Here is a 23,223-nt window from a genome sequence, read left to right on the forward strand (position 1 = left end):
TTGCAAATTCACATTTGTCGTTCAAAGTCAACCCTGCTTCTTTTCGGACTTGTAGGCCACGTCTTTTCTTTGATGAATTGTATCAGAATGTCGTCCATATGGCACATTAATCCCCCCTTGCCTTCCAGGATCTGAGACATCATTCTTTGGAATATCTCAGGCGCAGAAGCAATTCTGAATGGTAACTCAACAAGCAATGAACAGAAGGCCAGACATCATTAGAGTGAGCTATAGGCCAACTGTAGTTTCTATTCATAAACAAGGAAAGCTTTAATTGACTACTTGTCATTCATTTACTTGGCAGCACCTATGCTTTTCTGGATCCGATGTACACTTCTCCACAGTAGATCAGCATCAGTGATTTTTTTTTTTTGGCTTGTTTTCATAGTTTCTGTAAATATGTTTAAGAAAGCTTTTCAAAATTCTTTTCTGCTTCTGTCTCCCTTTGGGCTCTAAGTTCAGGTCCACTCCAGAAACTTGGGCATGGAAGTTGAGGCTGACGCTCCAGTGCAGTGCTGAGGGTGTGCTGTTTTGCACTGTTTTGAGGTGCTGTTATATGGTTATAGATTGATCTGAGGCATTGTTTACCTTATGGTGGACGTGACAGATCCCATGGTGCTGATTAGGGCAGGGTAAAGGACTGCCTCCCATGTCTTTGCCAACATTGTCCCTAGGGCAGCATTACATAGATTATCTGGTCATTACCAGTGTAGTAATCCAAGAGACACGAAGATAAAAGGTTAAACTAAAATTTATTTTAACTCAAAGAAATGCTGTAGCATAAACACTAGAGCGTCCCAGCCTGGGACTGGAACTCAAGTCTGGGTCTGGGACGGTATCTAAAAGACTCAATAACAAGTCCCAGCTGGATGGGAACTCTTACTCCACAAGCCCCACAGGGAGGTTAATTGAGAGATCCAGTCCAGATCCTCCCCCTCGTTCCCGTGACCATCAGGCCTCCATCGTCGCTTCGCAGACTGCCTTGAGTCCACCGTCAGTGGAGACAGATCTGGGGGCATAAAACAGACAGGTGATCGGCATTTCCTTGCGGAGGCTGAAGGGCTCCAAAATGGCATGCAGGTGTATTCATACAATCCCTTATGTGTGTTGGTGTCAAACATGGATGCCGTATAGAGCTGTAGCTGGAGGTACGCGATCCTCACGTCCAGCTTGCTACATGGCATTTAGTCTCTGCAAAGGCAGACCAACTTGTCGGGTTTTAATACTAGAACCACCAGCGCAGCCCATCCTACAAACTGTACTGGGCGTATTATGCCAAGGTGCTCCAGACCTCTAGGTTCGGCCTCTACGTTGATGAGTACGACACAGGAGACCAGTCGTGCCCTGAAATATTTAGGCAGGGCCTCTGGGTCCACTTAGATCTTTTCCCTTGCTCCTTTGATCTTGTCAAGGCTCTCCTGAAATACCTCGGGATATTTCCCAACGACTTCATATGGGCCCCTGGTTTGCATCCTGAAGATCTGCTGCCCGTCCAATTGGATGTTTTGCAGCCAGTCTCTGTCCCGAAAACTGTCTTGTTCCTTGCACGACTATTAGGGGATGTTGGACTGTTGCCCATGGGCAACCTGGGTCACGTTGGCTCTTACGAATCCTAGAGGCTTCCCTGTGTACGTGACCAACTTGGCCCTGGTGTCCTGCAGGCACAGGGTGTGATGCTGGCTCGGAGGCACCTGAAGGTCTGTCCCCCACAATGGAGATGGCAGCTCCCACATCCACTTCCATGCTCATTTCCAAGGGGTGACGGTTGACCCGAAGTTTTAATTGAGGCAACTTTGGGGTTATGCGGTTCAACTGCATTAGTCTGTCCTGTTCGGGCTAGTGGATTTGCAGGGCCCGTCCCTGAGGTGGATTTGGTGTCTGGCCTGGGCGGTACGCGAACTGATGATCTTGACAGCCTTGCCTTGGGCGTATCCTTTGGCCGCAGGTACAGCACTCTCTTGACTGCTCTGCGCAGTCTTGCGGTCGTCAATCCATGTCCTTGTGTGCCATGGTTGAGCAGTGACTAGGTAGTGGGAGGGGCGTGCAGGTGCTGTCCACACGGAGTCCGCATTTCTGATACCCGGGGACGTCCGACACGTATCGCGCTGCAGTCCATTGAACCGTGGCGTTCTTGGGCCTCTTTTCGGCATTTTCCAGGGACAGTGCCAGTTCTATGGCTCTTTAAGATCAAGGGTGGATTCTGCAAGCAGTTTTCTCTGTGTCTTGACGTTGTTTATTCCACATACCAGCTGGCCCTGTCATATATCTGGCAAGGATGGCCCATACTCGCAGTACCCAGGAATTCCATTACAGGCCTCCAGGGAACCTTCCTGCTCTGCTGAACCTGTAGCACTGGAAAATAACTGATGGTCTCAGGTTGTAGTGGTTTGCTACTACGTCTACCAGCTCAGTAAAGGTTTGAGCCTGGGGCCACCGGGTAAGTCGATGATGCTGAATGTCTGGGCTCCACAGGCAGTCAAAAGGATCTGTCGATCGTTACCCTCTGCCGTTCGCATAAAAGAAGAAGCGCATTCTTTTGGCCAATCCGCCACATCCACGTCATATAGTTTGAGTTTCCCAAATAACAGCATTTCCGGGTTCCTTTCGTACACTTCTTACCAGAGACGTTTATTTTGAGCAGGGCTGACCAGAATCCTGGTCTTGTTCCTTGTCGCCAGTGTAGTAATCCAGGAATTACGAAGATGAAAGTCAAACCAAAATTTATTTTAAATCAAATGAAGAGACACATTTGAGGCATGCAGCACGAGTGTTCCAGCTCGGGACTAAGAGGAACTCCCGGTCTGGGTAGGTAATTTAAAAGGCTCGACAATGAGTCCCAACTGGATGGGCCCCGCCCATTACCATGGGAACTCTTACTCCACAAGCCCCATAGCGAGGTCAGTGATCCTCTTGAGGGTTATCACAATCCGGTTCTGGACGGCATGGTGGCGCAGTGGTTAGCACTGCTGCCTATGGCGCTGAGGACCCGGGTTCGATCCCGGTCCCTGGGTCACTTGTCTGTGAGGAGTTTTCACATTCTCCCAGTGTCTGTGTGGGACTCACCCCCACAACCCAAAGATGTGCAGGGTAGGTGGATTGGCCACGTTAAATTGCCCCTTAATTGGAAAAGAATAATTGGGTACTCTTTTAAAAAATTAAAAATTTTTAAAATTTATTTTGTCAAAATGACAATGCGGTTCTCTTTATCGGAGTTTGCTGTATGCACATTGGCTGCCATATTCCCTATATTACTGACTAAGTTTTGGACTTTATTAAGGAAGTTTTAACTGCACCTAGAAAAGTATAGTATGATTAGAAAAAGTCAACATGGTTTTGCTAAGGGGAAAATCCTATTCAACAAATCTATTGAGGATTTTAAAGGGTGGAACTAGTAGGGTAGATACAGGGGAGCCCGTAGATACGTTATTTCCCCCCAAAAAAGCACCCTACGAGAAAGTAATAGGCAAGATAAGAGCTCATGTGTTAGGGAAGTATTTTAGCATGGGTCGAGGATTGGTTAACAGATGGAAGGCACTGACTGGGCATAAGTGGGACTTTTTCCAGTTGGTAGGCAGTGACTAGTGAAATGCCACAAGAATCTGTGCTGGGGCCTCTGCTGTTTACAACCCATATTAATAACTTGGACAAAGAGATAGAGAATAATGTATCAAAATTTGCTGATGATAGCAAGCTAGATGGGAAGGTCAGATGTTAGAAGGACAGAGAGGCTGCAAAAAAAAAAAAAGTATAAACAGGTTAAGTTAACGGACAAGAAGATGTCAGATGGAGTAAAACGTAGGGAAGTGTGAAGTTATTCACTTTGGTCATAAGAGTAAAAAAGCAAAAATTTTTTTTTTTTTTTAAGAGGTATGAAACCTCAATGTAGGTGTTCAAAGAATCTTGGGTGTGCTTGTACAAGGAGTGCAGAAAATTAGCATGCAAGTGCAGCAAACAATTAGGAAAGCAAATGGAATGTTAGCCTTAATTGCAAGTGGATTGGAATACGGGAATAAAATCCATAATTATGGTCTCAACAAAACCCTGTGCATGTGGAATACTGCGTGCAAATTGGGTCTCCACGTTTAAGAAAGGATATACTTGCATTGGAGGTGCTACAGCGATGGGTCACTAAATTGATCCATGGGATGAGAGAGTTGTCCTATGATGAGGGATGAAATAAATTTGGTTTATACTCTGGAATTAAATTCCAATCTCATTGAACAAAATTCTGAGGGGGCTAGATAGGGTGGACACAAAAAAAAGACTGTTTCTGCTGTTGGCGAGTCTAAAACACAGTGACACAGACTCGGGATAAGAGGTCAATTTTAGGAATGAGATGAGGTGAAATTGCTTCACTCAGAAAGAAGGGTTATGAATCTTTGGAATTCTCTACCCCCAGAGGGGTTTAAACACTCCCATCAGTGGGATGGGATTGAAGGCTGGGATAGCCGTATTTCTGGTCTCAGGGAATTAAACGACATGGTGGCACAGTGATTAGCACTCCTGTCCCACACACCAGGGAGCCAGGTGGCTGTCTGTGTACAGTTTGCACGTTCTCCCAGTGCCTGCTTGGGTTTCCTCCGGGTGCTTCAGTTTCCTCCCACAGTCCAATGATGTGTAAGTTAGGTGGATGGGCCATGCTAAATTAACCCTTAGTGTCCTGGTTCGATGGGGTTAGGTGCATAAGGCAGGGGAATGGGCCTACGTAGGGTGCTCTTTTGGAGGGTTGGTGCAGAGGCGATGGGCCAAATGGCCTCCTGCACTGTAGGGATAGAGCAGGAAAATGGAAGCCCAGAATTAGCCATGGTGGTATTGAATGGCAGGGCAGGCTCGACATGCTAATATGGTCTACTCTGCTCCTATTTATTGTGTTCTTGCAACCCGTTAAAACAATAATGACCAAATGTGGTGACAAAAGTAGGTAACAATCTGAATTCTTTGTCCAGAGGCAAGTGCCAAAGCTGCTGTTAGCATCCAGTTTTGTGAAGAGGGTGTTTATTTCTTGCTAATTTGGCAAGACTTTTATCCACTGATACCATCAGGTGTATCTCGTGCTCGACTGACTTGTTTAATTGAGTCATGTCTGGAACTTCCAGTGGCAGCCATTAGGTGAATGGTCGCACATCAGGTGGCTCCTGCTTGGGGATTTGGTTTTAGCCTGTTTAATGAGTGAGCTTAGGAGGAACTTCTTCACCCAAAGGGTTGTGAATCTTTGCAATTCCTTGCCCAGTGAAGCAGGGGCTTCTTCATTAAATGTTTTTAAGATAAAGATAGATAGTTTTTTGAAGAATAAAGGGATTAAGGGTTATGGTGTTCGGGCGGGAAAGTGGAGCTGAGTCCACAAAAGATCAGCCATGATCTCATTGAATGGCGGAGCAGGCTTGAGGGGCCAGATGGCCTACTCCTGCTCCTAGTTCTTATGTTCTTATGAGCGCTGTTCAGATGGAAAAGCGGTGTCGTTGGAGAGTTTGGGTTCCTCCTCTGGCGTGGGATGTCTGGAGATTATAACACTAGGACCAAGTCGAGTAAGGGGTCCTCGTCTGACTTGGATGTCCCTCGTGTTGCAGGAGGGGAGAAAATGGCAGAGGACTCTATGTCATCATTGCCCTCTTGAGATGCTGGTGGAATTCCTGGTGGAGGAGTTCAGGAAACCGAGGCAGGCAGTCGCGGACAATTTGACAAAGGTGATTGAGCCCATTTTGTGCAGCTCTCTGGACAGAGTGGAACAATGGTTGGAGGTACAGGGCTCGACAATTCGGAAGATAGAGGAGACAGTCACGGACCATGGTCACCAGATTGCCTCTTGGTGGCGGGGGGCAGAAGGCATTGAAGGCTCAAGTCGATGACCTGGAGATTTGCTCCAGACGTCAAAGTTTGAGGATCGTTGTGCTGCCGGACGGCATTGAAAGTGCCGACTCCACGGACTGTGTGACAAAGATGTTCAGGGAGCTGGTGGGGGTGGGAGTTTTGGCAAACCCTTTTGCAAACCCATCAGCCATTGTGACAGAAGCCCAGATCTGGGGAGCCACCGCGGGCAATCATAGTCTGCCTCCACAGGTATTTGGATAAAGGCATGATCCTGAGGTGGGCGAAGGACACTAGAGAATGTAGATGGGAGGGTTATCCCATCAGAATTTATCAGGATGTTCAAGCAGAACTGCCAAAAAGGCTTGTGGGGTTCACTAAGGCAAAGGAGACTCTTTACAAGAGAAAGGTGGAGTTTGGAGTGGTGAATTCAGAGACCGGGACCATTACTTCGACATGCTGACGGAAGCGAATTGTAACGAAATATGGACTGGGGGAAGACTGAGTGAAGTTGTTGGTTAAACCCGAGAGTTGTTTTTTTTGTCTCTGTTAATTATTTGTCTTTAATCCGGGTTACTGGTTTATGTTAATTATAGTGTTGTTGGAAACTGATGGATATGTTGGGGGTGAGGGAGTGGGTGTGGGGATGCATTTGTAGAATGCTCTATATTAAACGTGTTACTCTGTGACCATTCCAGAACAATTGGAAAGATAACCGCTTGCTTTCTTTGTCTGAGAAATGGTGATGGATCTTACTTGCTGTTAAGAAACCTAAGCCTATGTGATGTTCTTGTGTGCAGGTTCTTTCGCCTGAAAATTGGGAAATTCAGTCCTGAACATCTCACTGGACTGTTTACAGCAAATTGAAACTTGTAAATAAGCTTCAGTTGCAAACACTCTTTTCTGCTCAGTATTGATGACTCCTGATTCTTTATCACTTATAGGTGTTCCACAATTTCTTTATCCTTGTATTAATCCAGTGTTTTTCAACTATTTTTCCGGGGACCCATTTTTACCAACCGGCCAACCTTCGGGACCCAACCCGGCCGACCTTCGGGATCCACGCTGGCCGACCTTCGGGATCCACGCTGGCCGACCTTTGCGACCCACGCCGGCCGACCTTTGCGACCCACGCCGGCCGACCTTTGCGACCCACGCCGGCCGACCTTTGCGACCCACGCCAGCCAACCTTTGCGGTCCACGGCAGCCGACCTTCGCGGTCCACGTCAGCCGACCTTTGCGGCCTGCGCCGGCCGGCCTGCGCGACCCACCATTTTCTCTTACCTTGTTCATTGCTGATGAAAATGGAGGAAATGGTTTTGGGTCCCTTTGGCCCCAATGGTCCCTTTGTTCCTTTGCCCCCCCCCCCCCCCCCGAACCTGGGGGGAGGAAAAAGGCTGCAACCATATTTTTAAAAATGCGGCCATGCCGCCTGATCAGGCACGCACGCATGCGCAGTGCGGCCGAATGATTTTTATCTGTCACTGGCCATTTTGAAGGCCGCTTGCAGCCGGACGGCTCCGCCACCTGCCCGACACCTGCCCACGACCCACCCGTGGGTCGTGCCCCCGAGTTTGACAATGCCTGTATTAACCCACCTGTCCTTGCAACTTGATGGTGGATGACAAAGTGTCATATTAAGCCATTGTATTTAATCAGAATACTGAAATACATGTGCCAGTTTCGAGTTTGCATTCTGTGGGGTGACCATCAATGTCTAATGCAATGCTCCAATAATAATTTCTGTGCCGTTACCTAAGAAGATCATTTGTTTTTTCTGTGGCTCTTCCACTTCTTGGATTTGATTTAATTATTATCCCTCTCTTCTTGTGACCTTTAGATCACTGCTGCTATTCTTCCCACTTGTCAGGTTTTCCCACCATCTCAAAATGGGGGTTGGTGTGATTTTGCATCACTGAACTCACTTTTTCTTGTCCGTCATTGAATAGCTTCAATCTTTTCTCTCTTCTCTTTTCTTCAACAACCCCCCCCCGGGATATCATCTTTCCCCACAAACAACCGCTCTGTTTTGCTTCCTCGGTTTGGTCTGACGTGCTATTAGTATTGCCTTTGAGAGAGCTAACTCTTCCATCATTTGCAAAAGATCTGATGTGGTCTGGGTTTAGTCTAAGACCCCAACCACTGTATGATTGCATATTAATTCAACTGAGGATCCCATACTCAGTTCTCCACAAATTTGTACAGGTCATTATAAAGGAATCCATAGATTCACCTGGCTCTTGCCTCTTAAATTCTGCTCACTCAATGATCATATTTGTCTAACACCGAATGCCCGGATGGCTTATTAATGAGCTTGAAACTTCATCTTGTCTTGCAATGACATCGCCTACTCTGGCCCCTACTGTATAGAGTAGAGTACTGACCTGATTTTTCTGTGCCTCCTCATGCAAACCTGAAGCTACTCTGTATCTGGAGAATCTGTTCTTCCAATAGTCTTGGTGTTGAGCCTGTTTCAAACTTCCACAGCTTTAGAACGGCTCTGGGAGTGGCAATGCAGACTCCGTGCTTAACCCAAGCTCCGAATCTGTTGTTGCTTCAGGAATTTGGCTCGCAGATTATGATCTGTACTCACTTACCTGGACCTGTACACCTGTTCGCATCCTCAGCACCCACTGTGCTCTGTTCTCAGGTGAGTCTTCAATCTTTCCTCCTCTTGTCCTTTTTCCGAGGATTTGTCAGTCTTTCACGTCTGCCGGCGTTTTTCTGGATCTTTACGTTCTATCTGCTGACACCATGTTTCGTCTGGTGCACATGGCCAACATAACCACCAGCTGTCACCACGTTTAGATAGGGTTTGCCTGTCACCCTAAAAATGCTGCCATAGACGGTTATTTGTTAAAAAAGTTGTTTATTTACAGATCTTCATACATCTAGTAACTCTACTCAAGGTTGTACTTCTACTTCCCACCAGAACGGCCTTAGTCATGTGACATTGCATCACAGTGGCATCAGTATTGAGTGCTTCTGACAACCCTTTACATCCTCCCTGACTCTTTATTCCATCTATGCACACACTCCTGCAGAGAAGGGAAAATAGAGGTTCTACTATTAAGTAATTAAAAATTGGAACAATTTGATTACTGACTGGGATGAAATTGGAAACAGGAACCCTTTACTGGCTGGTACAATGGCACAGGTACAAAGTTGATTTATTGTTTCTTTGAATGTACAGGTGTGGATTTGCTCAGCATGGGAACCGTAAACTACTGAAGTTGGCCCTTGGTGTCCTGGCAAACAGACTGAAAGCTGGAGATGGTGAATTGGAACTGGAAGAGCTCGTCAGGTATCATGAGGAACTTTACAATGTTATGACCATAGTGCTGTTTGTGGATTTGGGCCCAAAATGATGATTAAAGCTCTGGAGTGCAAATGGAGGCTTTAAGACGAAAATAGTTCTTCCCGCCATCCTGTACCTCTGGATTTTACTTTTCATGGTCACTTTTGCATATTGTAGCAACGTCAACAACTTAAAGTTGACAGAGGCCTTTCATGTATAAAGATGATCAAAGGTGCTACTCAAAGGCACAACCAGGCAAAAATGGCTGGTGAGACTAAGCGGATGTCATTAGAAACGATGGCGGGTGATGGAAAGCATCCTTCAAGGATTGTCCAGAATGGCAGTTTACCTGGACGACGTATTAATCTCTGGAGCCACCAAGAAGGAACAGCTGTAAAATCTGGTGGACGTCTTATGACTATTCTTGACACAGGCGTCTGTCGACAAGGACGGCCTACACCCTGTAGAAGATGAGGTAAAGACCATAAAAGGAGCTCCGACAGCAAGAAACACAACGGAACTAGTTGATCCCAAGACTCATTATTATGGGAAATTTGCACCTAATCCAGCCACTTTGCTGGCACCCCCACATGCACTGTTGAAAAGAATCAGAATTGGTGGTACGTTATGACCTCTCAAGGTTACTCCTATTAATGTGTGACGCCGTTCATTACAGAATAGGAGCGGTACTATCTCACCGATGGGACAATGGTACCAAGCGGCCAATTGCGTCTGCACCCAGGACCCTCGCAGACGCAGAGGGGAAATATGCCCAGATTGCCTGTATCCGCGAAACAGATCCAGACATGAACCCATAAGGGCCCTACGCTGGCAAAGCAATGCCACGTCGTTCCAAGTGGTGGAATACAATACCCCGCAGAGGACTTAGTTCCTGGTGTTTTGTGAAGAAGGGTTTTAAGTATGGAAGACTGCATTATCCTGTGGAGAGTCCAAGTGATTGTCCCATGTCCAAGCCAGTGCTCGATATTACAGGAACTACATTCATAGATACATAGAAGTTAGGAGCAGGACGAGGCCCTTCGAGCCTGCTCCGCCATTTATCATGACCATGGCTGATCATCCAACTCAATAGCCTAAAGCTTTCTCCCTATAACTTTCATCCCATTCGCCTCAAGTGCTATATCTAGCCACCTCTTGAATATATTCAATGTTTTAGCATCAACTACTTCCTGTGGTAATGAATTCCACAGGCTCACCACTCTTTTGGTGAAGAAATGTCTTCTCATCTGTCCGAAATGGTTTACCCTGAATCCTCAGACTGTGACCCACTGGTTCCGGACCCATCCACCATCGGGAACATCTTCCCTGCATCTACATAGCGGCCCCCAGGAGCCTTAAAAAAAAAAAGAGATGCTTGCAAGGAGCTACATCTGGTGGCTTGGACTCTACGCAGACATTGAGAATAAGGTAAGACAATGCCTGCCCTGCCAAGAGAATCTGAAACTCCCACAGTCGGCCTTGCTGCATCCACAGGAATGGCCAGGGAGACCCTGGGTATAGGTGCAGACTTTGCCAGACCATTCACGGGATATAAGTTTCTAATCTTATATGACGCCCATTCCAAATGGATGGGAGTGCATCAGATGGCCTGCCACTACTTCCAGAGTCACCGTAGAGAGACACTCATCATTTAGCACCCACTGAATACTGCCGGTCCTCGTAATGGACAGAACCCTGTTCACCAGTAGGGAATTCCAGGCACTTAGGACTAATGGAGTGAAGTACATTCGTACGGCGCCATATCACCAATCCTCAACCAGCCTAGCTGAATGGGTAGTCCAAAACATTCAAGAGCAGGGAAACCACAGGCACTCTTGAGCACAATTCCATTCAATTGTAGGACCATGGCACACACAACAAAAGGAGTGGCGCCAGCGGAACTATTAGTGAGTTGGCACCTCTGGACCAGACTCAAATGTTCCCCAACTTAAACGGGAAGCTAGAGTTGAAGCAAGAGGCCCAGAAAAAACCCCACGACAGCCAGAGATTAGACAGGGTCTTTAGGCGGCAGACACCGTCCAAGTCTGTAACTTCAGAGACTGCCTCCTTGGAATCCGGGAGTTGTAAGAGAGAACACGGGGCGTGTAACGCAAGGTCAAACCCAGAGAAAAGACCTTAAGAAAGTATCTAGACCACCTCAGAAACCAGGAACCCTCAACGGCCTTCATACTGGCCGCCAGACAGGGGCTGCAGCCCACCATGGATCAGAGAGTCATTCAGCAAAAGGAACAGAATATCGCTCCGAAATGAAAGCAGAGATGACAGAGCCCTGGCCGGAAGTTAGCAAAGAAGAGCCCCCAATGGCAGCCCGTTGACGGAAAAGAATGTCCCCCATCGACTATATGCCCCCTGACCCAGTCCCACTGACGCTAGACACATACGAAGAGGCAGAGAAGGCCCCATAGTCATGGAAGCGAGGGGGAACATTTGGAGTGGGGGTGGGGGAGAGAATGTGATAACCCCCACAGGACCATAGTGGAGGGGATCACTAATAGATCTCCCTGTGGGGCGTGTGGAGTGTGATTTTCCCTGGTAATGGGCAGAGGCCTGCCCAGCTGGGACTCGTTAATTCAGCCTTTTAAAATGCCGGCCCGTACTTGGGCCGGCAGTTCTGGCCGTCCACGGCTGGGACTATTGTACACCACGGTAGCAGCTTTACTTTTAAAACAAAGTTAACCTTCTTACCCATGTCTCCTGGATCACTACTGTGACTGATTTACCTGCCTGCTGAACTGACCTACCAAGTCACTCCGTTGTGTCAGTGCAATTGTGTTGAAGAAGATGACCCACTACCAGCTGCTGAGGACAAATAAGGATGGGCAACCAGTGTCAGTCTTGCCAGCGACATTCACATCCCAAGAAAAAATATCTAAAAGAGCAAAAATTTACCTCTCTTTTCGTTTAAAATGTTGTTCCTCCTGCATTTTGTTTCTTAGAGTTTAATTTGCAAATGTGAACTTTCATGTTTAAATTTTGTTTACAGCAGCAGAGATTATTAATTTATCCCAACCTTTTATAATTTTGCACACCATTATCAAGTACCTCCTCAGTCCAGCCGGAAGAGTTAAGTTCCAGGGTAGCGAGTCTTCCCTTGTGTCACTCCCTTGCGTTCTTTGTTCATTTGTGCAGTGCTTCTCCAAATCCCCTCCTATAATGTTTCATTTTGAAGTAGAGAGAGCAGAGCTGTGCATGGTACTCCAAATGTGGGTCTCAGCAGTGCCAAATAAACACTTTTAAAACGACCTCTTAGGACTTGTACATTTTTCTATGCATCTCAACATTCTTTTTGTTCCTTTTAACATCTGAGAATTTGAGGGCATCTGGTAAATCCAGATTAAATCTAATAGAAAAGAACTACTGAAGGCTTTGAAAAACAGACTTGTTTTGAATGTAAGAGTTCGTTTTCACCTACCGCGCTCCACCAGATTTAAAAGCTTCTGTTAATCTGGCCGATTTGTTTTCACCTTCCAAGATATGTTCTCAACCTTTGAGCTTGCGCTTCGCCAGATTTAAAAGTTTCTGTTAATCTGGCAGCAAGGGAATGGATTAGAGATCGCTGACTCTCTTCTTTCTTTTAATTATATTTTTAAGCCTCGTTCACCAGACCAGATCTCCGATTTCACTTTCAAATTGAACGTTTTGCAGATAACAAAGCTAGCCAAATCTGTTATTAGTCCATTTAGGAAATTCATTCTTTTGTAGCTAACAAAGTATTCTCTCAATCCCTACAGGCAGACTTTTCGGTACCTGCAGAATTTCCATAGCAGCATTCCTCGCTGTGCCACTGCGGTGACCCTTACCCAGCTTCTGATTGTCATAGCCAAGAAATCTCTAGATAACCAGTACAAGGGGAAAATAGGTTTGTCTCAACTTTTCTGCCTTTGGTTTCATGTTTACAGTTTGGGTCGGGGGATGTGGGAGGGGATAAGATTGGATAAGAAAAGAATGAGAAAGCAGCTGGAACTTATTTGTCCTCCACGGACGATTTCTGAGAGCCATGTCACCCTGCCAATGTTGCTTTGAAATTATGAACCCACTCAGATGGGGGAAATGACGTTGCCTCAATTTGTTTTCATTAGTTTCTTCATGGTTGTTCATTTTGACTGATGCACGCAACACAAGCACTTCACAGTGCAATCGTAGCAACTTACATTTAACACAATAAAAGCTCTCACGGTATTCCACATGGAGGGAGAGGTTTGGGGATAGATTTCAAGAGCTTAAGGCCCAGAAAGCTGACAACACGACTGCCGATTGTTGAGGAAATAAAATTGGAATTGCGCAGAAATCTTGGAAGGCTGGAGTATGCTGGAGACTGGATGCTAATGTACAAACATTGCTTCTTCTGCCTCTTTAAGTACACTCACCTCCATGCAACTACGTATATCCTGCACTTTTGGGGTCTGTCAGTGTTATAAATGCACACCGACGATATAATTTACCCAGCATCCACATCTCAACATTCTCTTCTATCACTTTGATGTCTGTTCTGATCAGACCGTACATTCGTTTCATTGCATCTCTGTGATTGCTTATTAAAATATTCTTAACTTAAGTAGCCAATTTATATATATATATATATGGCAAGAGTAATTCTGTATTGTTGACATATATAAAAGAACAATTTCATGTGTTTAAATGGTTGTACTGATTATTTTCTTTCAGCATCAATAGCACGAGGCTTCTTGTGCCAATCTTGGGTTCTGCCCACTGGGGAAAAAGAGAAAGGAAATAAATATAATGAAGCTCTGGAAACCCTCCTATGGTAAGTGGAACCAGTATAATCAATTATCTTCTCTCCACCATGCAGCCAAAAGTGGGGATGTTTGCTGATTGGTGTTCAGTACCATTTGGGACATCTCAGATACTCTTCAACAGTCCATGTCCACATGCAGCAAGACCTGAACAATGTTCTGCTTGTGTTGATAAGTGGCAAGTAACATTTGGGCCACAAAAGTGCCAGGCATTGACCATCTCCAACACGAGAGAATCTAATCATCTCCCCATCATATTCAATGGCATAACCATCACTAAATCCACCATCATCGACATCCTGGGGGTTGACCGGAAATTTAATTGGACAAGAGCAGGTCAGATGCTACAAATTCTGAGATGAATAACTCCCCTCCTGATTCCCCAAGGCACAAGTCAGGAGCATGATGGAACATTCTTCCTTGGATGAGTGCAGGTCCAACAATACGCAACACCATCCAGGACAAAGTAGCCTGCTTTTGATTGGCATCCCTTCCACCACCTTAAGCTTTCACTCCCTCCACCACTAACGTACAATGGCAGGAGTGTATACCATTTACAAGATGTGCTGCAGCAACTCACCAAACTTCCTTCAACAGCACCTCCTGGTTGGTGCTATAGTAACACTGCTATCTGAGATCAGAAAATCGGTGTTCAACACTCTTAAGTAATAATTCAAATCCAACCAATCTACGGCATCTGTGGGCTTCAGTATATCAAAGCAGCTTGTTTTTTCCCCCCCAGCCAGTAAGAAATCCCAAATACTCATTTAATCCCCAAACCTTTTCTCTACCTTTTTCTTCTTTCATTTTAATAATCTTGCAGGGATTAGCAATTTAGCCAGGTAGAGCTACTTACAAGGCAGATCCACATTGTGTCACCCTTTACCTCAGCATATTTATATATCAGTGTATTAGAACATAAGAACTAGGAGAAGGAGTTGGTAATTCAGCCCCATGAGCCCGCACTGCCATTCAATGCGATCATGGCTGATCTCCTCCCGGCCTCAACTCCACTTTCCTGCCCGTTCTCCATAACCAAAATCCGACCTATCTCCTCCTCAAATTTACTCAACATCCCGGCTTAGTGAATTCCACAGATTTACGCCCCTTTCAGAGAAGTAATTTCTCCTCACCTCTATTTTAAATCTGCTACCCCTATCCTAAAATTGTGGGGCGGGATTCTTCGGAGACCGGCGGGGCGGGCAAATCCAGCGGGACGGAGTGGCGTGAACCACTCTGGCGACGGGCTGCTCCGAAGGTGCGGAATCCTCCGCGCCTTCAGGGGCTAGGCCGGCGCCGGAGTGGTTTGCGTAAGGGGCTTGCCGCCACGCCAACCGGTGCGGGAGCGGCAACGTTAACTGGCGTCATCCCAGCGCATGCGGGTGGGGGGGTTCATCTCTGCGCCGGCCATCGCAGACCGGTAAACCAGCCGGCGCGGAGGAATAGAGTGCCCCCGCGGCACAGGCCCGCCCGTAGATGGGTGGACCCCGATCGCGGGCCAGGCCACCATGGGGGCACCCCCCCCCCCCCCCCCCCCCCCCCCCCCCCGAGGACCCCGGAGGCCGCCCTCGGAACCAGACCCCGCCAGCAAATACCTGTCGTAACATACGCCGGCGGGCCCCTCTGAAAACGGGCGGCCACTCGGCCCATCGCGGACCGGAGAATCACCGGGGGGGTTGCTGCCGCCGACCAGCGCGGCGTGATTCCCGCCCCTGCCAAACCCCGGTGCCGGACAATTCATCAGCCGGCGGGGGTGGGATTCATGCTGCCGCCCCCCCCCCCCCCCCCCCCCCCCCCCCCCCGGGCGATTCTCCGACCCGACGGGGGGTCGGAGAGTCCCGCCCATGGCCACTCGTTCTAGATTTCCCCACGAGAAGAATCAACCGGTCTGTCTCTAGTTTGTCAATACCTTTTCCTCGAGAGAGTATAGGCCTAAGCTGCTCAATCTCTCTTCAGCTCCGGAATCAATCTGGCATACCTCCTCTGAACTGCTTCCAATACAACTACATCCCTCTGCAAACAAGGGACCAAAACTGTGCACAATGTTCCAGGTGTGGTCTCACCAATGCCTTGTACAGTTGCTGCAACACTTCCCTACTTTTATACTCTATGCCTTTAGCTATTGTGCCAGTGAGTCAGTGACTATTTAGTTTTGGGCCCATAGAATACATTGGGAGCAGTGAGTTAGTTTATTTATAGATACGTTTTCTATAAATTTACTTTTGGCTGAAGCATTCGTTGAAACTATGTTCAATGTGCTTTTTGTGATGTGTTGGCCATATATTTTCCAAAGCAAATAGAAGATTTGGACCCTGAATTACTCTATGCTACTCACTGATTTGCTTTTAAATAGCTGCATTAACAGGCCCAGAGAATGTTGTTTGCTTTTTCTCTTTTTCAAGGAAATGTTGTGTGGAGGGGAATGGAATAAAAGAGGTTTGTAAATGATGTGAACTATTGCTCTGTTGGGTGAACATTTGAGTAAACTGATGGCTAAATTTTGTTTTTTGCCATGTTTGCAGCATTTACCTGAAGCATGCTGATGATGTGTTGAAATCTGTGGAGGAAATCGCTGGTGTGGGCATTCCTGAGCTGTTGAATTCGACCAAGGACGGAAGCTCAAATACATTTCCAACACTGTCCAGGTGCGAATGGATTTTCAATTTTGCCAACATTTGCACTTTCGAAGCTATTGCGTCACCATTAGCTAATATCAGACGATTCATCTCCCTGATGTTGCAATAGCTGAAAACACTCTTATCGCCCTCTCTGCCTTCTCCTCCAACCACCTCTGCTTAGTTTGCAGTTCTTAATTGGGGGAGTTAATTGCCTGCTACAATTGATCTCCATGCTCAAGTATAGAGAGGGATGACAATTTTCTTGCTTCCGATCCATTGTACAGTGTTACCTGCTTCAGGGGTGGGATTCTCCCCTACCCGGCGGGGCGGGGGGTCCCGGCGGGACGGAGTGGCATGAACCACTCCAGCGTCGGGCCGCCCCAAAGGTGCGGAGCGCTAGGCCCGCCCCGGAGTGGTTTGCGCCCCGTCGGCCGGCGGGAAAGGGGCTTGGCGCCACGCCAGCCGGGGCTGAAGTGACTCCACCGGCCGGCGCAGGTCCGCGCATGCGCGGGAGCGTCAGCATCTGCTGACGTCATCCCCGCGCATGCGCACATGGAGTCACTTCCGCACTGGGAATGGCGGATGACCACGGCCTCCGGTGCGGAAGGAATAGAGTGCCCCCACGGCACAGGCCCGCCCGCGGATCGGTGGGCCCCGACCGCGGGCCAGGCCACCGTGGGGGCACATCCCGGGGCCAGATCCCCCCGCGTCACCCCAATAACCCCGGAGGCCGCCCGCGCTGCCAGGTCCCGCCGGTAAGGGACCAACTCCAATCTAAGCCGGCGGGACCGGCTACAGGCGGGCGGGACTTTGGCCCATCGCGTGCCGGAGAATTCGGGCGGCCCCGGGGTCCATTGAGTCGCGCCGGGCCCCGCCATTCTCCGAGGCGGGCGGCACGACTCACGCCACACCGGTTTCTGGGGGGTGGGAGAATTCGGAGGCCGGCGGGGGCGGGATTCACGCCGACCCCCGGCGATTCTCCGATTCGGTCAGCTTATTAACACTTGCTCTTTCCGGTCTCACCTGGGTGAAGTACCCAAGAGACAAAAGTGCCTTTAAAATTGAACCCCATTCTGAGTCAATGCTCGAAAATACGGGAGGGGAATATCAAAATCATACAAGCTAAGACGAAGCAACATGGTTTTGAGCAGAGGGATGGTAGAACTTAATCTTTCATTGCCTGTTGCCAGCACAATATCGTCCAATGCCGTGAATTATCTGTGGAATTGCTATGGGGAAAGTTTGATGACTGATGTGGAATGACCCAAGGAATATCTTGGCTGCCCTGAGGGATTAATGACCTGGGAAGTGGAGAAGATGACCAATCCAACGATATTAACTAAGAAATTAAAGTTAGGAAAACTTGGAACAACAGTGAAATTAACTGCTTAATTTCTCGATAGGCAAACGTTCCTGGTCTTCTACCGGGTGATGATGAGGGAATTGGACAAGTCAGTAAAGAGTATTTCAGCTGGCCTGCCGACCGATCCAACTGAGGTAATATTGATCTTTCGATATTCCACCATCTTGCAGCATTTCAGTTCTAATGTGGAAAACGACCTGTCACCAGTAGCAAAATGCAATCAATGAACGTCAGTAGATCGTCTTTTAATAATTTCAAGGATTTCTGATTGACTTGAAATTCATAATACAGTCCAGGAATAATGCATGTCCTGGAGAGGACATCAGGAAAGGGGGAAGAAACATTTTTAATTGTCAACTTTTTTGATGGGTACTTGATATCTTGGATTCTGGATGAGACGTGCCTGCCTCCTTTTTTTTTGGTCTGTCTTCACCAGGTAGATATTGACAACTGAATAATTACCCAACCTGGGGCGAAGTTCTCCGTAAACGGCGCGATGTCCGCCGACTGGCGCCCAAAACGGTGCAAATCAGTCGGGCATCGCGCCGCCCCAAAGGTGCGGCATGCTCCACATCTTTGGGGGTCGAGCCCCAACCTTAAGGGGCTAGGTCGGCGCCGGACGAATTTCCACCCCGCCAGCTGGCGGAAAAGGCCTTTGGTGCCCCGCCAGCTGGCGCGGAAATGACATCTCCAGGCGGCGCATGCGCGGGAACGTCAGCGGCCGCTGACAGCATTCCCACGCATGCGCAGTGGAGGGAGTCTCTTCTGCCTCCGCCATGGTGGAGACCGTGGCGGAGGCGGAAGGGTAAGAGTGCCCCCACGGCACAGGCCCGCCCGCGGATTGGTGGGCCTCGATCGTGGGCCAGGCCACCGTGGGGGCACCCCCCGGGGCCAGATCGCCCCGCGCCCCCCCAGGACCCCGGAGCCCGCCCGCGCCGCCTTGTCCCGCCGGTAAGGTAGGTGGTTTAATCTACGCCGGCGGGACAGGCATTTTAGCGGCGGGACTTCGGCCCATCCGGGCCGGAGAATCGCGCGGGGGGGGCCCGCCAATCGGCGGGATTCACCAGGTGAATATCTGGTGCCGGAGACTTCGGCAACCGGCGGGGGCGGGATTCACGCCAGCCCCCGGCGATTCTCCAACCCGGCGGGGGGTCGGAGAATCTCGCCCCTATTTCTACAAAGATTTGGAACAATGGGCAAGACTAGTTGCACTTAACATGTGCAACATAAAAACTGCATTGGTGAAGTTAGGAACTGCCATTGACGAGCAACGAGATATTATAACGCTGGCATGACATGGAATGGGGAAACAATTGTTGATGTTTTGATACATATTTATTTTTTTAATGCCTCCTATTTTAACTGACCTATATTTGTTTTCAGGTACAGACAGAGAAGCTGCTGCGATGGAATGTAGCTGTGCGGGATTTCCATATCCTAGTAAATCTCGTAAAGGTAACAAAGCGGTGTATTGTTTGATTACCCTTGCTTCGATCCCACTGTCCTTCTGATAGGAACACCGGGCAAGCAGTAGGCTGTTTCGCCTCTTGTGCCCGTTCTGTCATTCAGTGAGGGGTAATCAGTGACCCAACTCCTTTCACTTGCCCTTTTCCATATCCCTTAGTATGTTTGGTTCACAATTGTCTATCCCCCTCGGTTTTCAAAATTGCACTTGAGCTGGCTTTAAAGAGTTGCTTGCAGAAGGGAGTTCCAAACTTCTGCCACCCATCGTGTGTAGAACAGCTCCCTGACTTCACAGAGTAGTGTTGTGTCAAGACAGCACGTGGTTAAGCTCCTCCTTACCAGCGTCGCTGAACCACCTGTAAGGACATCCTTAAAAGATCTGAAGGATGTTCTCCCCTGTTTTTCTCTTTATGCTGTATTGCCTCCACCAGTCCAGGTGAGATCAAAGGCCTGAGGGAGTAGGAGATTGGAGCATTACTATGGTGCCACATGCTAATGCCTATAGCAGGTTGCATAACAGCTGTCTGTTTATGCAGCTTTATATTATGAACCCTTGTTTTAGTATATGTTGTTTGCATTGGTCATACTTCAAAGAACTCTGTTCTTACATTAATTAATGCTTTCTAACCATACAGGTGTTTGACAGCAGACCTGTCTTGGCTGTTTGTCTCAAGGTAATCAACTTAAAAAATTGTTTTTGTTTGGCAATGATGGTTTTAATTTTTCTACATAATGAAAAATACTTTGTATGGTACATTATTTCTTCGTTAAAACATCTCAAAGTGCTAATCCATTATAATGTAATCAATTTGTTCCTTGAAGTAGTACATTGTCTATCACGCAGGCAAAAGCAGTAGCTATTCCTCATCAGCAGCATCCTACAATATACGTTTAAGATACGTACACCTAAAGAGAATGTGCGTTATTAGGTGAGAGGAGACTGTTGACCAGGATACTGGAGAACTGTCGCTCTTCCTTGAATAGTGCCATTGTATTTTTAATATCTGCTTCAACAAATAGACAACACCTGAATTTAGCATTTCATGTGAACAATATGTGTCCGCCTTGGCTTAGAGGTAGCTGTTTTGCTCCCAGGTCTGAAGATTGGGGATTTAAATCGTACACAGAATTGAGCAGAAAATCTCGATGACGCTCTGTTGGAGAACCCAGGGAGTGCTGTGCTGTCAGAGCTGCCAATTTTTGGGTGAGATGCTAAATGGAGGCCTGTCTGCTCTCTCAGGTGGATGTAAACGATCCCATGGCACTATTCTTTTTTTAAAATAATATTTTATTGAGGTGTTTGCAAATTTTTATAACCGTATAAGAGTAACATAAACAATGACACCAACATGGTGAAATAAACATTTACCCCCCCCCCCCCCCCCAATCTTCACACACCTCAACCATATAACAACAATCCACCCCCCCCCCCCCCTCAACCATACAACAACAATCCCCCCCGCGTGGAATACTGCATCTGCTGACATTTAAATTTTCCTCGAGAAAGTCGACGAACAGTTGCCACCTCCGGGTGAACCCTAACATTGACCCTCTTAAGGCGAACTTTATTTTCTCGACACTGAGAAACCCAGCCATGTCACTAACCCAGGTCTCTACACTCGGGGGGCTTCAAGTCCCTCCACATTAACAAGATCCGTCTCTGGGCTACCAGGGAGGCAAAGGCCAAGACGTCGGCCTCTTTCGCCCCCTGAATCCCCGGATTCCGACACTCCAAAGATCGCTACCTCCAGACTCGGCACCACGCATGTTTTTAGTACCATGGACATTGCCTTAGCAAATTCCTGCCAAAACCCTCTAAGCTTGGGGCATGCCCAAAACATGTGGACATGATTTGCTGGGCTTCCCGCGCACCTCGCACACCTATCGTCAACCCCGAAGAACTTACTCATCCTAGCCACTGTTATGTGTCCCCGGTGGACTACCTTAAATTGTATCAGGCTAAGCCTGGCGCATGATGAGGAGGCATTAACCCTGCTTAGGGCATCCGCCCATAGCCCTACCTCTATCTCTCCTCCTAGCTCGTCCTCCCACATGCCCTTAAGCTCCTCCACCGGAGCTTCCTCCGCCTCCGAAAGCTCCTGGTAAATATCCGATACCTTCCCCTCTCCCACACAGGTACTGGAAGCATGGTAGCATTGTGGTTAACACAATTGCTTCATAGCTCCAGGGTCCCAGGTTCGATTCCTAGCTTGGGTCACTGCCTGTGCGGAGTCTGCACATTCTCCCTGTGACTGCGTGGGTTTCCTCCGGGTGCTCCTGTTTCCTTCCATAGTCCAAAGATGTGCAGGTTAGGTGGATTTGCCATGCTAAATTGCCCTTGGTGTCTAAAAAGGTTGGGTTGGGTTACTGGGTTACAGCGATGGGTCAAATGGCCTCCTTCTGCACTGTAAATTCTATGATTCTATGGAAACTACTCTATCCTGCATCCCCCGTGGCGGCAGCAGCGGAAATACGGTGCCTGTTTTCTCAGGAGGTCTCGCACCTGCAAATACCTAAAACCATTCCCTGCTGGCAATTTAAATTTATCCTCCAAAGCTTTCAAGCTGGGAAAGCTCCCGTCTATAAATAGATCCCCCGTCCTTCTAATTCCTGCCCTCTGCCAACTCCGGAACCCGCCATCTAGACTACCCGGTACAAACCTGTGGTTATTATAAATCGGGGTCCAAATCGATGCTCCCTCCCCTCTCTTATATCTCCTCCATTGCCCCCAGATCCTCAGAGCTGCAACTACCACCGGACGTGTGGAGTATCGGGCCGGCGAGAACGGCAGAGGAGCCATTACCAGTCCTCCCAAACTGGTGTCTTTACATGACGCCGCCTCCTCCATCCGCTCCCATGCCGGCTCCTCCCCCACTACTCACTTCCTAATCATGGCTATATTAGCCACCCGGTAGTAATTGCAGAATTCGGCAGTGCTAACCCACCCACCCCCCGACTGCGCTCCAGCAACACTTTCTTCACTCGTGGGGTTTTACTCGCCCACACAAAGCCCAAAATAATCTTATTCACCCACTTGAAAAAGGCCTTGGGGATGAAGATGGGGAGGCACTGAAAGACAAACCGAAATCTGGGGAGGACCGTCATTTTCCCATGGCACTATTGAATGAGGAGCAGGGGGATCTCGAGCTGAACAGCCCAAGATTTATCTCTCAAGCAACATCATTAAAACAAATAGTCTGGTCATTATCTGATTGCTGTCTGTGGGACACTGTGTGTCGATTGGCTTCCAAGTTTCCTACATCATTACTACAGTGACTGCAATTCAAATGTACTTCACTAGCTGTAAAGCACTTTGGGCTGTCCCCGAGTAATGCAAAATGCGATATAAATGCAAATCTTTCCTTGTGCCTCTTTAATAGAATCATTTCCGTGGTAATACACTGGTGTGTCAACCAGATTACAAGCTCATATCCATGACATTGAGATGCCTTTTGTCGTTCTGGTAAACACAAAACTCGCAGGTGATGAAATTCCGCAGTTTACAGAACGACAAACTTGCGGCTGTGATATTTAAAGCATAATCTCTTTCCAAAGTTTACAGCAGTGCCATTGATGCTGTTGAAACGACTCATAAGGAAGTGGCTAGGATTTTACCCTTCATTTAATGAAACACTCGAAGAGAATTGATCAACAAGAGTGTTGAGATATTTTGTGTTCTCTGCTGCCCTATAAATTAAAATGTAGTAGTTACTTTGCAAGGCCCCCACACGACGGGTTCAGATGGAAAGGGCCTGTTGTTCCACTTGATCTTATTTTTCCAGAAAATCAATTCTGTAATTCTTCAATGGCCCCTTTCACCTCAATCTGAACAGGGAACAAGGTTACAATTTAAGATTTTATCTGACCACACCCACACTGTCTACTATTCTGGAGTGTCAG

General features: G+C 47.8%; 1 protein-coding gene across 3 annotated transcripts in view; it reads left to right on the forward strand.

Annotated features, from left to right (window-relative positions):
- The window catches only part of fancd2 (FA complementation group D2), a 146,884-nt gene that overhangs the window by 109,193 nt on the left and 14,468 nt on the right, over nucleotides 1-23,223 (forward strand). For 2 of the 3 annotated variants that reach the window (XM_072472966.1, XM_072472965.1), the window contains exons 32-38: nucleotides 8,999-9,109; nucleotides 12,856-12,983; nucleotides 13,790-13,889; nucleotides 16,401-16,523; nucleotides 17,900-17,993; nucleotides 19,243-19,314; nucleotides 19,959-19,997. In XM_072472966.1, the coding sequence (XP_072329067.1) occupies nucleotides 8,999-9,109; nucleotides 12,856-12,983; nucleotides 13,790-13,889; nucleotides 16,401-16,523; nucleotides 17,900-17,993; nucleotides 19,243-19,314; nucleotides 19,959-19,997 (667 nt within the window). Of the gene's footprint in view, nucleotides 1-8,998; nucleotides 9,110-12,855; nucleotides 12,984-13,789; nucleotides 13,890-16,400; nucleotides 16,524-17,899; nucleotides 17,994-19,242; nucleotides 19,315-19,958; nucleotides 19,998-20,418; nucleotides 20,512-23,223 lie in introns of those variants that run through there. The other variant, XM_072472967.1, reaches the window with a different exon arrangement.

This window comes from Scyliorhinus torazame, chromosome 13, assembly GCF_047496885.1.
Source record: "Scyliorhinus torazame isolate Kashiwa2021f chromosome 13, sScyTor2.1, whole genome shotgun sequence".
Classification (NCBI taxonomy): domain Eukaryota; kingdom Metazoa; phylum Chordata; class Chondrichthyes; order Carcharhiniformes; family Scyliorhinidae; genus Scyliorhinus; species Scyliorhinus torazame.